This window comes from Monodelphis domestica, chromosome 3 (assembly GCF_027887165.1).
Source record: "Monodelphis domestica isolate mMonDom1 chromosome 3, mMonDom1.pri, whole genome shotgun sequence".
Lineage (NCBI taxonomy): Eukaryota > Metazoa > Chordata > Mammalia > Didelphimorphia > Didelphidae > Monodelphis > Monodelphis domestica.
The window spans coordinates 83,039,245-83,052,309 of NC_077229.1; the positions used below are offsets into that span (position 1 = coordinate 83,039,245).

General features: G+C 38.0%; 1 protein-coding gene across 1 annotated transcript in view; it reads right to left on the reverse strand.

Moving 5' to 3' along the window:
- Positions 1-12,542, reverse strand: part of VN2R505 (vomeronasal 2 receptor 505) — a 34,205-nt gene extending 21,663 nt beyond the window's left edge. Inside the window, exons 1-4 of the mRNA XM_056820986.1 lie at positions 12,502-12,542; positions 11,371-11,507; positions 2,491-2,567; positions 1,940-2,172 (exon numbers count right to left, since the gene is read on the reverse strand). Of these exons, the coding sequence (XP_056676964.1) occupies positions 1,940-2,172; positions 2,491-2,567; positions 11,371-11,507; positions 12,502-12,542 (488 nt within the window). The remainder of the gene's footprint in view (positions 1-1,939; positions 2,173-2,490; positions 2,568-11,370; positions 11,508-12,501) is intronic.
- Between the last annotated feature and the right edge of the window lie 523 nt (positions 12,543-13,065).

Below are 13,065 nucleotides of genomic sequence, written 5' to 3' on the forward strand. Positions count from 1 at the left end.
AAGATGGCATTCCAAAGGGAGGGAATAATAGAAATAAGCTCATATAGGTGTAGGAATAAGAGATATAGCACATTTGGGACCTTGGTATTTTTCTCAAGTCCTGTCTGATATCTCTAAGAAAAGGTGAAATCCCAAGTCTTCCCTCCCTCTTCACTTCCTTCTCTTCCTGTATAGGATATGAAAAATATAGAAAACCAAAATCATTTCAGAGACCATGACTAAATACCATGTTTTAAACCAGTTTTCTGAGCCTTTAAGTCCCTGTATCAATTCTTTCCTTCTTTATTCATTTTCCATTGAATTAGAATTACAGAGGACAGAAGAGCCCTAAACCTCACAAAAGTGTGCTATTTTCAAGAAAAATTCTAACATTGCAGAATGTTTAAAAGGGCATTTGACTCTGAATAGGATTTTTATTAAAAGTTTCACCAAGGGATGATAAAACCTTCTCATCCATTTAAGCCAAACCACCAAATCTGCCTCATTGGTGAATAACAAAGAAATGAAAGAAAATAGGTATATTAAAATATTAAAAAGTAAACAATGATTAAAATGCTTTAGCGATTTTCTCTTTTAGATAAAACAGTGACAAAAATTATTCCTAAGAGGAAAGAAAGAGTTCCAGGTAATATTTAAAAAGTGACAAAAGATAAGATTGATATAGAGAATGATTTGTCTACAAGAAGGTACAGAATAAGATGTCAGTGCACTCATCTGCCAAAGAACTGTCCAATGTATTCTTTTCCCACAACCAGATAGATCAGAAGATAGAATCAACCGCTGACCTACTTATTTTCTGCTCTCACAAAGTGTACTTGTCTAGGGATTGTGTATTTTGTTTTGAATTCCATTTGCACAGAGCAGGTTCACAGAGACTTATATGTGATTTTGCATTGCTACACACAGAGTTATTACTATGGAAACTCAGGTTTCTGTAAAGGGAATTAATATAGGCCAGAACACAAAATCAAGGCCTGTGCATGAAAGCAAAATGCTAATACAGCTTGTCCAAGTCCCAGAAAATAAATCCTGTTCCACTTCTCTTGGATATATCTAGTCAAGCAAAACTAACCTAGAGAAACAAAAGCAAATCAGTCCCATATCATCTGGAGAAAATCAAAGGAAGCTGGACATCACTGGGAAATAGCAAGCATTCCATTAAAATAATTTATTAATCTCCCTCAGTTATTTGTTAAGGCAGTATCCTGGGCATAGCTCTATCTTCCCAGGAAACTCAGATCTCCTGAGCCCTCAATTTCAGACTCTGCCTCAGGCTCATCTAGTCAACTTTGTTGTGGTTTTATAATCTAGACTGTTCTAACATGAATATGTAACTAGTGACAAGAAGAATAGAGGAAAATGATGAATTCATATATTAACAATACCTGATGGCATTTACCAATGATTGGTGGAGTGAGAGGAATATGCCATTTTCAGTAAACAAGGAGTTCCCAACACTCCCTAAAAGGTTCTGTTCACTTGTGATCAGACAGTCAAATGTGGAGAGGTAATAAGGGAGCTTTAATTCCTGTGGATGGGGAAGGCATTTTGCCCAATATCAATAGACTCAATAGTAATAACTCTGTTCAGGGCACAGGATTCAAGAACTTCTCCCATATCTGGGAATTCATTTAATTCCATCAGCATGGGGTCCATTTCCACTGCTCATCAACATAAACTCAGCATAGGGTAGGGAGGGTGATGAAAGACTAAGCCTGTTCTAGACTGAAGTAGAGGTGAGACATTTTTTTCCATTCAACTCTGAAAGCTATTCAGACATATGGGAAAATGACAAGAATATAGAAAAATTCAAAGAAAATATAGGGGGAGAGTACCCACTGGGTCCTGCTTCATGGACTTTCCCTTCTATTCTGTCTATAAGAATATTTTTCTAATGATCATACTGAAAATAATCCCAGACAGATATGGTGGCACTTACTGATATGGTTTACAAGCTTTGTTAGGAGGACTTTCAAAGAGTTTTGCTCCTGTAACCTGGTTCACTTCAACTGAGAACAAGGATAAAAATACTCCAAATACCAAATCAGCATCTTGAGAAATGATGGGATTAATCTGGTGGAAGCAGGAAAGCTTCTCTTTTCTGTGCTCAGTACTATGAGACTGCAACAGCAGAAATAGGAGAAGGGAAGAAAGCAGATGAAAAGTGCTTCTCTGAATAGAATGCAACATCTCCATGAAAGTTCTCCAAAGTTCTAAGCCTGGAAACACTGAGGAGACACTTAGACTAAGGTAAATTCATGTGCCTCGTCATGGACTGATGAGGAGCTGTCCAACAACAGAAACGATCTGTCCTTCTATAGATGTTCAGTCTCTTAACTGTTTATCACACCTGAGGGAACACAATAAGTTATTAATTCGTTCCTTGTCCCAGACAAGGACAATGGTTCAAGAGAAATTGGCATTTTATAGTTCCCCAAGTTTTTGACTGGATTCTGGTTCACTGCACCCTTATGTTTTAATACATCCTACTGCATCCTCCACAGAGAAGTGTTGCTCCATGAAGAACTCTGGGGACCAGACTGCCCGGGGCATCTCCAGCTGGGTCTCTACATCCGAGGGAAAAACATAAGTTCAAAATTGTGTTTTAGATTATTTCCCCTTTATTACTAGCAGATGCTACAATATAGAAGTGCCATCCTAGGAAAGTAATTTCTGTTTCCTAGGTTCAGCAAATGACCTGTGATGGTGAAAACACACGAACAATTCCCTTTTAGGTGACAAGATTAAAAGAACAACCATCAGTGATACTAATTTTTTGATGTCCTGTAAGACTGGTGACCTTGATGTTCTCTATCTTCCCTGTGCCACGTACAAGTTAATTCAGGTCTCATATTCAGGATTTAATGTAATCCATTCAGAAAACATACTAGAAGATGGACAATGCTCACAAAACCCTTTCCTACTTCTCTCCTCACTCTTTGGACCAGATCATAGCATCACAGTCTCAGAGAGAAAATGGGTCTAAGAGTTGTTTAGTAGGATAGATTTATGACAATTCTCCTTTCCAGTAACTTGCATTAGAAACACATGTAGTCTCACCATATTCCCTATCTGAGTAAGGCCATGACAAGTTTTGGTGATTCTTCTTTTGCTATATTAATGATGAGAGTAAAGAATTTAGAACTACCATAGACTGGAGGTAATCTGATTTAACACCTTCATTTGACAGATGTGGAAACTGAAGCTCAGCACATGTAGGCTATGCCAGAGTTGGACGTGAGAAAAGCAGAATTTTTATAGAATCACAGACTCTGAGAATTAGAAGGGACCTCTATGTTAAGACCCATTGCTTTGATTTCCTCTATCATATCCTGAAGCTACATGTCACTGTTTAGGGTAAGAAACATTGCAAGAAAGTATTGTGTGCCTCAGAAAATTAGAATTGCTTGTATACACTCTGATGTCTCTTTCTTCAGATGGAGATGCTAAATTATCAGGGCCACAGTGATCCTCAACTTTTATCAGTCCTTCTGTAGAACCAATGTACTGATGACTTTAATTTTGAGTTTAAATGGACCAATTACTTGACTTGTTTTGATAAATTGATACATTTTCCATTTTTCTAGAGAACAAATTTATTTTTTTTTGGCCCAATGAATTTATTCCACTAATTTTTTGGATAACTGTTTTTCAAAATGTTAATCTTTAGGGGGCAGATGGGTAGCACAGTGGATTGAGAGTCAGGCCTAGAGACAGAAGGTCCTAGGTTCAAATCTGGCTCCAGACACTTCCCAGCTGTGTGACCCTGGGCAAGTCACTTGACCCCCATTGCTTAGCCCTTACCACTCTTCTGCCTTGGAGCCAATACACAGTATTGACTCCAAGACGGAAGGTAAGATTTTTTTTTAAATGTTAATCTTTAAGACAATCAGAACCATGAGAGTTATCTCTAGAAATTCCAAAAATATGCACTGTAAAATTAAATAAGAGTCCAAATTATTTTATGTTATCAGTAATTAAAAAGGTGGGGTGTATGGGGTGCTCAGGGAGGAGTAATATCTTTGGTATGGAGGGCTTGTCATGCCCTCCTAGGGCAGCTCTCCAGCCTCTGACCCTCACCTGACACCCAGCTCTCACTTGTGGCTCCTAGTAGCTGCTAGCATGCGACAGCGGCCACACCCTGGGCAACGGCTTCGACAGGCCGGCCAAACCTTGTGAGGGTAGCCATCAGGTCGTTGTCGACCCCTGGTGAACTAGGGCTTTGCTCACCCAGCATGTGAAGACTGCTTCGGTGGAACAGGAGGAAGAAACCAACAAGAAGGTTCAATGGCTGAGAGGGCGATGCAGCAAGGCACTGTGGAGTGCTTAGGGCGTGTTGGAGCACAAAAGACAACATGGCCATCCAATGCAGCTGAGGAAGTCTCCAGGTGTAATGACTTTTCATGCCACTGGACCCAGGCTTCCAATGCCGAGAGAGTGGGACTGTCTCTGTGCATCGACTTTTCCACTTAAATCTTCACGCACAAGTGTCTTTGTGCACACAAACGCACAAAGACAATCGTCATCCTCGGTTACCGAGAGACTACTACTATACTATACTAATTAAAAAGGTGAACCCTTTGCATGGGCCTTGACTTTCTAAATTCCTTCAAAAATATCTAAACATGATCTCCCTTGTAAAATTTAAATTAGCATCAAATTACTCTAAGTATTATATTTAATAAAGTTTATTAATATTTACTTGAAGTAGAAAGAAAAAACTAAAGGAAATAGTCTATTTAACAAAAAGTAAACCCATGTGTGTAGATTTCCCTGGCTGCAATTAAGCCTGGTTTTCCAGTCACAATCAGGGGGAAAAAGGGAGGGGCAGAGCTATGCAAAACTTATCTCCTCCCTACATTAGCAGTTAACATGAAAAGGAACATAGGAAGCTGGGAAAGAGAGTTCTGGGGTTCAGATTCTAATTATACACCTTGAAACCAAGAGATTTGCAAGGATATCATTACACCTATGGTTCCACTGTGCCAAAATTCATTATAAAAATTATAAAATGGAGTTGGCTATGTTTCTCAGTGGACAGGAAGCCAGACCAAGAGATGGGAGGTCTTGGGTTCAAATCTGGTCAGAAACTTCCTAGGTGTTTGACCCCAGGACGTCACTTAATCCTCATTGCCTAGCTCTTACCACTCTTCTGCCTTAGAACCAATATACAGTATTGATTCTAAGATGGAAGGTAAGGGTTTAAAAATGCTGAAATGTTAAGGTAGCAAATGGGTTTCTTAATAAATTTAAAAAATACTTCAAATATTCTGGTGCATATGTGTCTGGAGATCAAGATGTTTAGTTCCCAAGATCTCAGGGATCTTTGGCCCTTTTAAAATTTTCTGTGCAAACCAATGAACTGGTCATTAATTCTGTGTTTGAATAAATACATTTTTCTATTTATTTTAATAAATTAATATATGCTTACATTTTTTCTAGTAAATGAAACTAGTTCTTTATTTGGACAAATAAATGGATTTCTCTATTTTTTTTGAAAATCTTATCCAAAATGATACTTTCCAGGAACCTAAATGCCATGGCAATTATTCACAATAATTCCAAGAGTATGCACTGGAAAAGTAAATCCAAATCAAGATTATTTTGCCTTGTAAGTTATAAAAAATTTCACATCTTTTGCACTAGTAATGCCCGCTCTTTTAAAAAATAAATGTCAAAAAATCATATCACTCAGATCTGCAAAGTTTTAAGATTTCCCTTGGTCCTCTGCATGTAACTTTGCTCGAGGTCATAGTACAAAGAAGGAAGGAAGCCATAGGACAGAGCAAGATGGAACTCAGAAAAATCTGAGAAGGTGTTTGAATTCATTCTGGTGACTCTTTCTGTAGATGGAGGTGTTCAATTCCAGGATCCCAGGGGTTTTCAGCTTCTCTCAATCTTCTATAACAATGAAGTTATGCCTTTAATTCTGAGGTCAAATGAAGACATTTGTAGGTTAATGTTTATGAATATTTTTTTTCATTTTTCTTATTGAATGAAAATATTCTTTTATTTGAACAATGAAATGGATTTCTCCAATATTTTTAGATAAAATATTTTAGAAATATGCATCCTAGGATTATCAGTATGATGAAAATAATCTGAAAAATTCTAAGAGTATGCGCCACAAAATTAAATCAGAATCTAATTACTTTTTATTTTGGTTGATCCAAAATTTGGACTATTTATACTGGTTTCAACTTCTATGTTTCTTGAGAGAATGTAGAAAAACCTCCTTCTTCATATCAGCCAGTTCTGGAACATTGTATTATGTTTCCATGCTCTCATCAGTTCATAATATCCCCTGACTCGTAGGCGGAGATAAGATGGTGGCATAGAGGCAGCGAAAGTTCAGACCTCTGAAAACCCTTCCTCATTGATTAAAAACAAAATGTTTCTAGGAAACTGAAAACCAAATCTAACTATATGACAGAGATAATGAGCCCTCTTGCTGGACTCAACTTAAAAGGTATGCCCCCCAAAAGCCTGAATTTGAGAACAGTGGAGTTTAAGGGGAAGGAAGAAGGAAGGTCCCAGGACCCCTCCCCCACTTACAGTACTGAGTCTCTAGCAGTGGCTGTGATCTCTGGGCAGGCAAGGTGCTAGTCTGGAGGGAGTACCTTGTGGGCAAAGCTGTGCAAGGTGCAGGACTTTGAACACAGGGGTCAGGGAGGCAGCTGGAGGAGAAGCTCAGTGATTGTCAGTCCAATCACAGCCAAGACACTCCATATCACTTCCCCCTTCCAGAGGTTTTGGCCTTAGGGCACATTCAGCTCTGCAAAATCAACTCTTCCCTGGCTTAATCTTATCAAGCCTTCAGAGGGCAGGGAAGCTCAAGCTCCAACACCACTCCCCCAGAGACTGCTTTGAGAGTCTTGCTGATCAAGCTCCAAGAGTAAAGGCTGCAACTGCTATAGAACACCTTAATAACAAGGTGGGAAGCACAGTTCCTTTTCAGCTTCTACTGACAGCTGGGGAATATCTAACATCAGGACTCAACTTGACCAATCAGCAGGTCAGAGAAGAAGTCCCTTCAGGACAGAAAGGCCCAAACCCACAGATCCAGCACATAATGAGAGGAGCAAGACTAAAGACAACTATAGGAGGAAAAGAAGGGGAAAATATGAGCAAAAAACAGAAAAAGAAAACAGAAATTATAATTGACAGCTTCTATCCAGGCAATTAACAAAGAGCAAATGAAACAGAGGAAATCAAGGAACACCAAGCAAAAACAGAGAAACTCCAGTGAATTGAACACAGGCTTTATAAGAACTCAAAATACAATTGAAAAAACAATTAAGAGAGGCTGAAGACAACTGGGAAAAGAACTTAAAAAGCAAGATAAGTTATCTGGAAACAGACACTTGAACTAAAATGAGGAAAGAGTGTCTTGAAAGCCAAAATTAACAAGCTTGAAAATGAGGCAAAGGAGATTAAAGATGAGGCAAAGAAAATGAAAGATGATATAAATATATCCAAATAAAATCAGACCAGAAGGAGAAAGATGACCAAAAATCCAGGGATGAAATTCAGTGTTTAAAAACTAGAATACAACAATTAGAAGCAAACAACTTCCAAAGCAGGAAACTATAAAACAAAATCAAAAGAATGAAAAAAAATTGAGGAAAATATGAAACAATTCATCCACAAAACTGAAGATTTAGAAAACAGGTCCAGAAGAGACTATTTAAGAATCATTGGTCTACCAGAAGACCATGACAAAAGAAAGAGCCTGGACATTATTCTACAGGGAATTAGCCAAGAAAACTGCCCCAACATTCTAGAGCAAGAGGGAAAAGTGGAGATTGAAAGAATCCACAGATAATCTCTTGTACTTAATCCCCAACTGACAACATCCAGGAATGTTATAGCCAAATTTAAGAACTACCAGACCAAGGAAAAAATATTACAAGGTGCTAAGAATACATCATTCAGACACCATGGAACGACAGTGAGGATAACACAGAATCTGGCTGCATTCACACTGAAGGACCTAAAAGCATGGAATATGATATTCCAGAAAGTAAGTGAACTAGGTCTACAACCAAGAATCAACTACCCATCAAAACAGACTATATTCTTACAGGGGAAAGTATGGTCATTTAATAAAATAGAAGACTTCCAAGCATTTGTAAAGAAAATACCAGACCTGAACAGAAGATTTGATGCCCAAACACAGAACTCAAGAAAATAATCAAAAGGTAATTAAGAAAGGGGGGAAAAAACAAAACCAAAACAAAAAAGAAACATTTTTTTAAGGAACCCAATAAGTGAAAATGGTATGTATCCCTACAAGAACAGAGGATACTGGTAACTCTTAAAAATTGTTATCATCACCTAGATAGCTAGAAGAATTATATTTTGAGAGGACAGTGACAAACTGTGTAGGATGAAATGCGAAGACATAAATATGTATATAGATATATGTATGCATAAATATATATGTATATGTATATATATATATGTATATTGTAAAAAACAGACATGAATCCAAGACTTCACTCCCCAGAATGCCCTGTAATCTCACTGAATTCTCACGTGGGCTGAGATCAAGAAGATATTTAAACCTGGTTGTGAATAGGCTTGGTCCCTTTTTGGACTTTTTGGATGTTTTGGAGCAAATGCGGCTCTTCCATGATGTGAGATTATCTTGTCTAGGCCTCTCTGGCCTAAGCACATGTTTCTTATCCTGTATTTTCTTTAATCCTTAATCTTTAATAAACCTTATAAAACTATAATACTTCTCACAGAGAGAATCTAATTTCTATGTGCCTCAAATTCCTAAAATTTTAATCTTTACAGTTTTGGCAACCTAATGGGAAAAAAAAACTCTCAATCTTCTGATTCTTTTCTGATCTGAAGTTCAGCTTTTAATAGCTAGTGCCTAGAAATTTTTTGAGCCACATTTCTCTGGTCAAGTTTTTTTTTTACCCTTACAAAGCTGCTGCTTGTTTCAGCCATTAGATAGCTCACAGGCTCGCTTCGAACCTGTTGCATTTGCCGCCCACCCCACCTGGCTCAGCCACTTCTGCCTGTGTGCGTTCAGATTGCAGCTCATCTGCCCACCCCGGCTGCCTGCTCTGGCTCCCGGCCCTACCTGCGTTCCTGTCTTTCCTGGCCTACTCCAGTGCACCCGATCCTTGTTCAACACAGATCCTTGGAGCAGATCACTCAGGACTCATTTCGACCAGCTAGTAACTATTGGCCATGTGGGCGGATGGTAGCAGGGGAGAGAAAAAAGGAAGAGGAGAAGACTTTTTCAAGCAGGAACTTGAAAGCATGGCTATTTTAGAAGGATGTCTTTTAATTGCATTGATCCTTTTATTGACTTCACCTGCGTGCCAGAAAAAAGATTCAGCCCAAAGATTCAACTTTGAAGGGCAAATGCGTGGCCCAGTGAACTGAGAGCCAGGCCTAAAGACATGCCATCCTGGGTTAAAATCTGGCCTCAGATACTCCCCAGCTGTGGGGCCCTGGATGGGTCCCTTAACCCCCAATGCTTAGCCCTTACCACTCTGCCTTCTGACAATAGACATTTAAATGGATAATTAAAAACAACAACAAACAACAACAACAACAAAAAACACACCTAAAGAACTTCAAAGAGACTAGAGGTTATAAATTTTAAGGCATTTCAGACTCCAATAGTTTAAACATATCTCTGTATTTCTAAGGTTTAATTTTGTGATTTTAAATTCCAATATTATTCTGTTATACTGTTCATTAATGTACTGAGTTTTAAAATTCTGTTGCTTTTCCCCTATAACCATATATTGAAAAATATTATTGAATAAGCCCATATTAAAAAAAAAACAGCCTTTTTCTATTTTTGCCTTTGTAAATTGTCACATAGAGGATAGATGGACTCTGCCAGAACTGGTTACAATTGCTATAACAACCTTTGGAAAATTTAATGTGCTAAATATCTCAAATGATTTTAAGGAGTTTTTTTTTAAATATGATTTTTGGAATTTTTTTTAACAATCTCTGGTTATTTTTGCCTTTCCCTACCACGAGGTGTAAGGCCAATTCTAGCTGAAGTGAAATACATTTTATAACCCCCAACCCTCCTGCATTTCTAAATATGTGAATGGAAGTTGGGGCAGTTAATCTCAGGGCACATATCCCTAAAAAAAGCCTCCAAAAGAGGAGCACCCCTTTATTTATACTCTTCAGCTCACTATTTTACTTCCATCAGAATGATATATAGATTTCTTGATTATGTTCTAAACCCAAAATGAGTTTTACTTTGTTTAAAAATATGTTTATTACCAAGGTTGAAAGATTTGCTATGATTGTAAAAATTGATGCATATTTGTCACAATTTTTACAATGTAAAACTTATTTGGTTCTAGAACATCGCCAAGAATTCTAAATTGTTCTGGTGAAAGTAAATTAAACTGAAGAATTTTGCAGAAGCTCTTTTTGGCTTCCTGATTCATATAAATACCTTGGTAGGAACATTTCTTTGTTTCTATACCTTTAATACAACATTCTTTAAAATATAAATATAAAAAACCTCATCCATTCAGAAATCACTAGTCAATTAAAATTATTTCTGAATACCCCTTAACATTACAAGTAAATTCTTAGCTCATTAAATTCTCTAAAGGTTGTTATCCAGGTTGAGTCCATGCATCATCCATGTGACAATTAACAAATGCAAAATGGACAAAAAGGCTGTTTATGTGCTTTTACAACATTTTACAATATTTTGTTCAGTAGCCATAAGGGAAAGGTAACTGAATATATCTGATACTTAAAATACAGGATATTAAAATGATTCAGTGTAATAGTGTATAGTGGTAGTCTCTCGGTGATCAAGAATGACTATTGTCTTTGTGCAGTTTCATCTACGGTGTACCCTCATGTGGCTCAGCAAAATACAATAAGATACAAAGACTTTCATTAAAAAATGTTACCTCCAGACCCTTTAAAGTCCCTTTTTCTAAAATTCAGATTCCTATTGTCAGCACTGTGGTATCTCCCATAATGAGGGAGAACATGGGTTTTAGGAATCACAAACTGGGCAGGCACAAATGGCAAAGGGTTGTAGGGGAATGAATTTTTCCTCTGAATCTCAGGCAAGATAATTGAAAGGATCAGTGGTTGAAAGAAAAAAAGAACATCCTAAAGCTGGAATCTGTTTGAAATAGGTAATGCAGTGTTCTTTCATAGAATACACCATGATTGTAATCAATTTCCTGTTTGGAAGAGTCTCTTCCTTCTCCCCATCCCTCCTTAGGTAAAATGCTAGTTTCCCCAAAGGGAGTTAGGAGGCTAATCATTGCCTAAGGAAAAAGAAAACACCCTGTTTTTGTTTTTGTTTTTTTACCATCTGCCCTGAGGAGCAAATCCGAGGACTCCTACCTTCCTTCTCAGTGGCAGCAATCAGTCTAGCAGAGGCAGCAACAGCAATCAGGCTCAGGAAAGAGGCTGATTTAGGATCAGAGTTGGAGATCAGGAGGAGGATTTCTGGAGGCAGGGGCTGAAGCCAGGTGAGCAATCTGGGTCCATAAGATCAGGAGGAAGCTGTATCAGCAATGCCAGAGTCAGCAGGGAGGAATAAGGATGGAGGAACAATGAACGAAGGACTCAAGCAGTTGGAGGAAAGAAGTGGTTTATTTCTTCTTCACCAAGAGTCCTCCCAATAAAAATAGCTTGGCCAGTAGGGAGAGCAAGCAACTGGGCAAAAAGTATTAAGAGAAAAATGCAGTAGTTCCAAAGAGAGTTGGAGTTTTCAAGGGTGGGCAAAAAGCCTTGGCAGGAGAAATGTGGCTTAAAAAATTTATCTAGGCTATTTAAAAAATTTGAGAGGTTCTTCTCTGACTTGTGGTTGCCATTAATGTAAAAGTTATAATTAAATCTCAATAATAATGTTATATTTTAAGAGATTTATTAATGATCATTAGAAATCAAGGAATAAAGAAGATAAAAAATAAAGACCATGTGCCCATGACTGGTTAGCCATTTTTAGTCATTCCCACTCACCACTCACCCACATCATCTATGCTGATTCTAAATCAGAGAGAGGGAGCCTCAAAAGCCCATACCCTTTATCCTCTGTCTACAGGAAGTACGTAATGACAGGAAGTCAGTGGGCTCTTGGGATTGTAGTTCTTTTTTATGGTAACAGATTTTCAATCATATAATCTACTGGGACAGAGATTTGATTTGTGCCCTATAGAGAAGTAGAAGGCTAACAAAAGGACTAGTGAGGAGGGAAGCAATACAAGGGAGGGAGAAGGTGGAGGGGGTAATTTAAAAAGACCTTAAAGAAAATAAAAGGGGAATAAGAAGGGTGGGTAGAAAGGGAAGTAAAATAAGGGTGTGAATTAGGGGGGCTGAATAAAAATATCACCTGACTCATCCTATGTTGTTTCATTTTCCTTTTTCTTACAATTTGTTAAAAAAAATCTATCCTCTTTTACCTGACATGTCCATTTCCCCTTCTGCTATTATTGTCTTCTCTGTTGATCTGCATGTGCTCCTGGTCTTTACCTGAAGTTTCTTCTCTTTAAATCATTGAAAAATGTAACCATTTCCTCTTATTTTCCCCTGTTGACTTGCCTTTTTAAGGGTAGGTCTCATTGAGGAGCCAAGAATGGTACCGAATGCATCTCTCCTCCTGTATTGGAATTAGAACTTCATTTGTCTAGGTTTAAGTTTCAAATGATTTCTATAAGGACAGAAATGGTTTTAGGTAAAAGTGACCACTTTTTTTCAGGCTTAGTGTAGTGCCACACAGACATCCAGATGCCTTGTCCAGTTTTCTATGTTCCTCAGTTCTCTGGCCTTGCAGCACAATATGCTGCCACACTCCTATCAAAGCCTGAATGAAATTTCTACTCTACAAAATTTGGGTTCCAGAGGCATTGAGAGAAAGGGAGAGTTGGGGTGTAGAGTTAAGTTCTATTTAAAGCTCAGACACATTTCCTGACCCTTTACCCTCTATCCATTCTCTGGACAACCCTTTTGGATTCTAGAACATACAAATGTGAGGAGGTGGGGAGAAGGTACTGAGTAAACATATTAGGGAGTGGAGATTAGCCCTATTTCTTGATA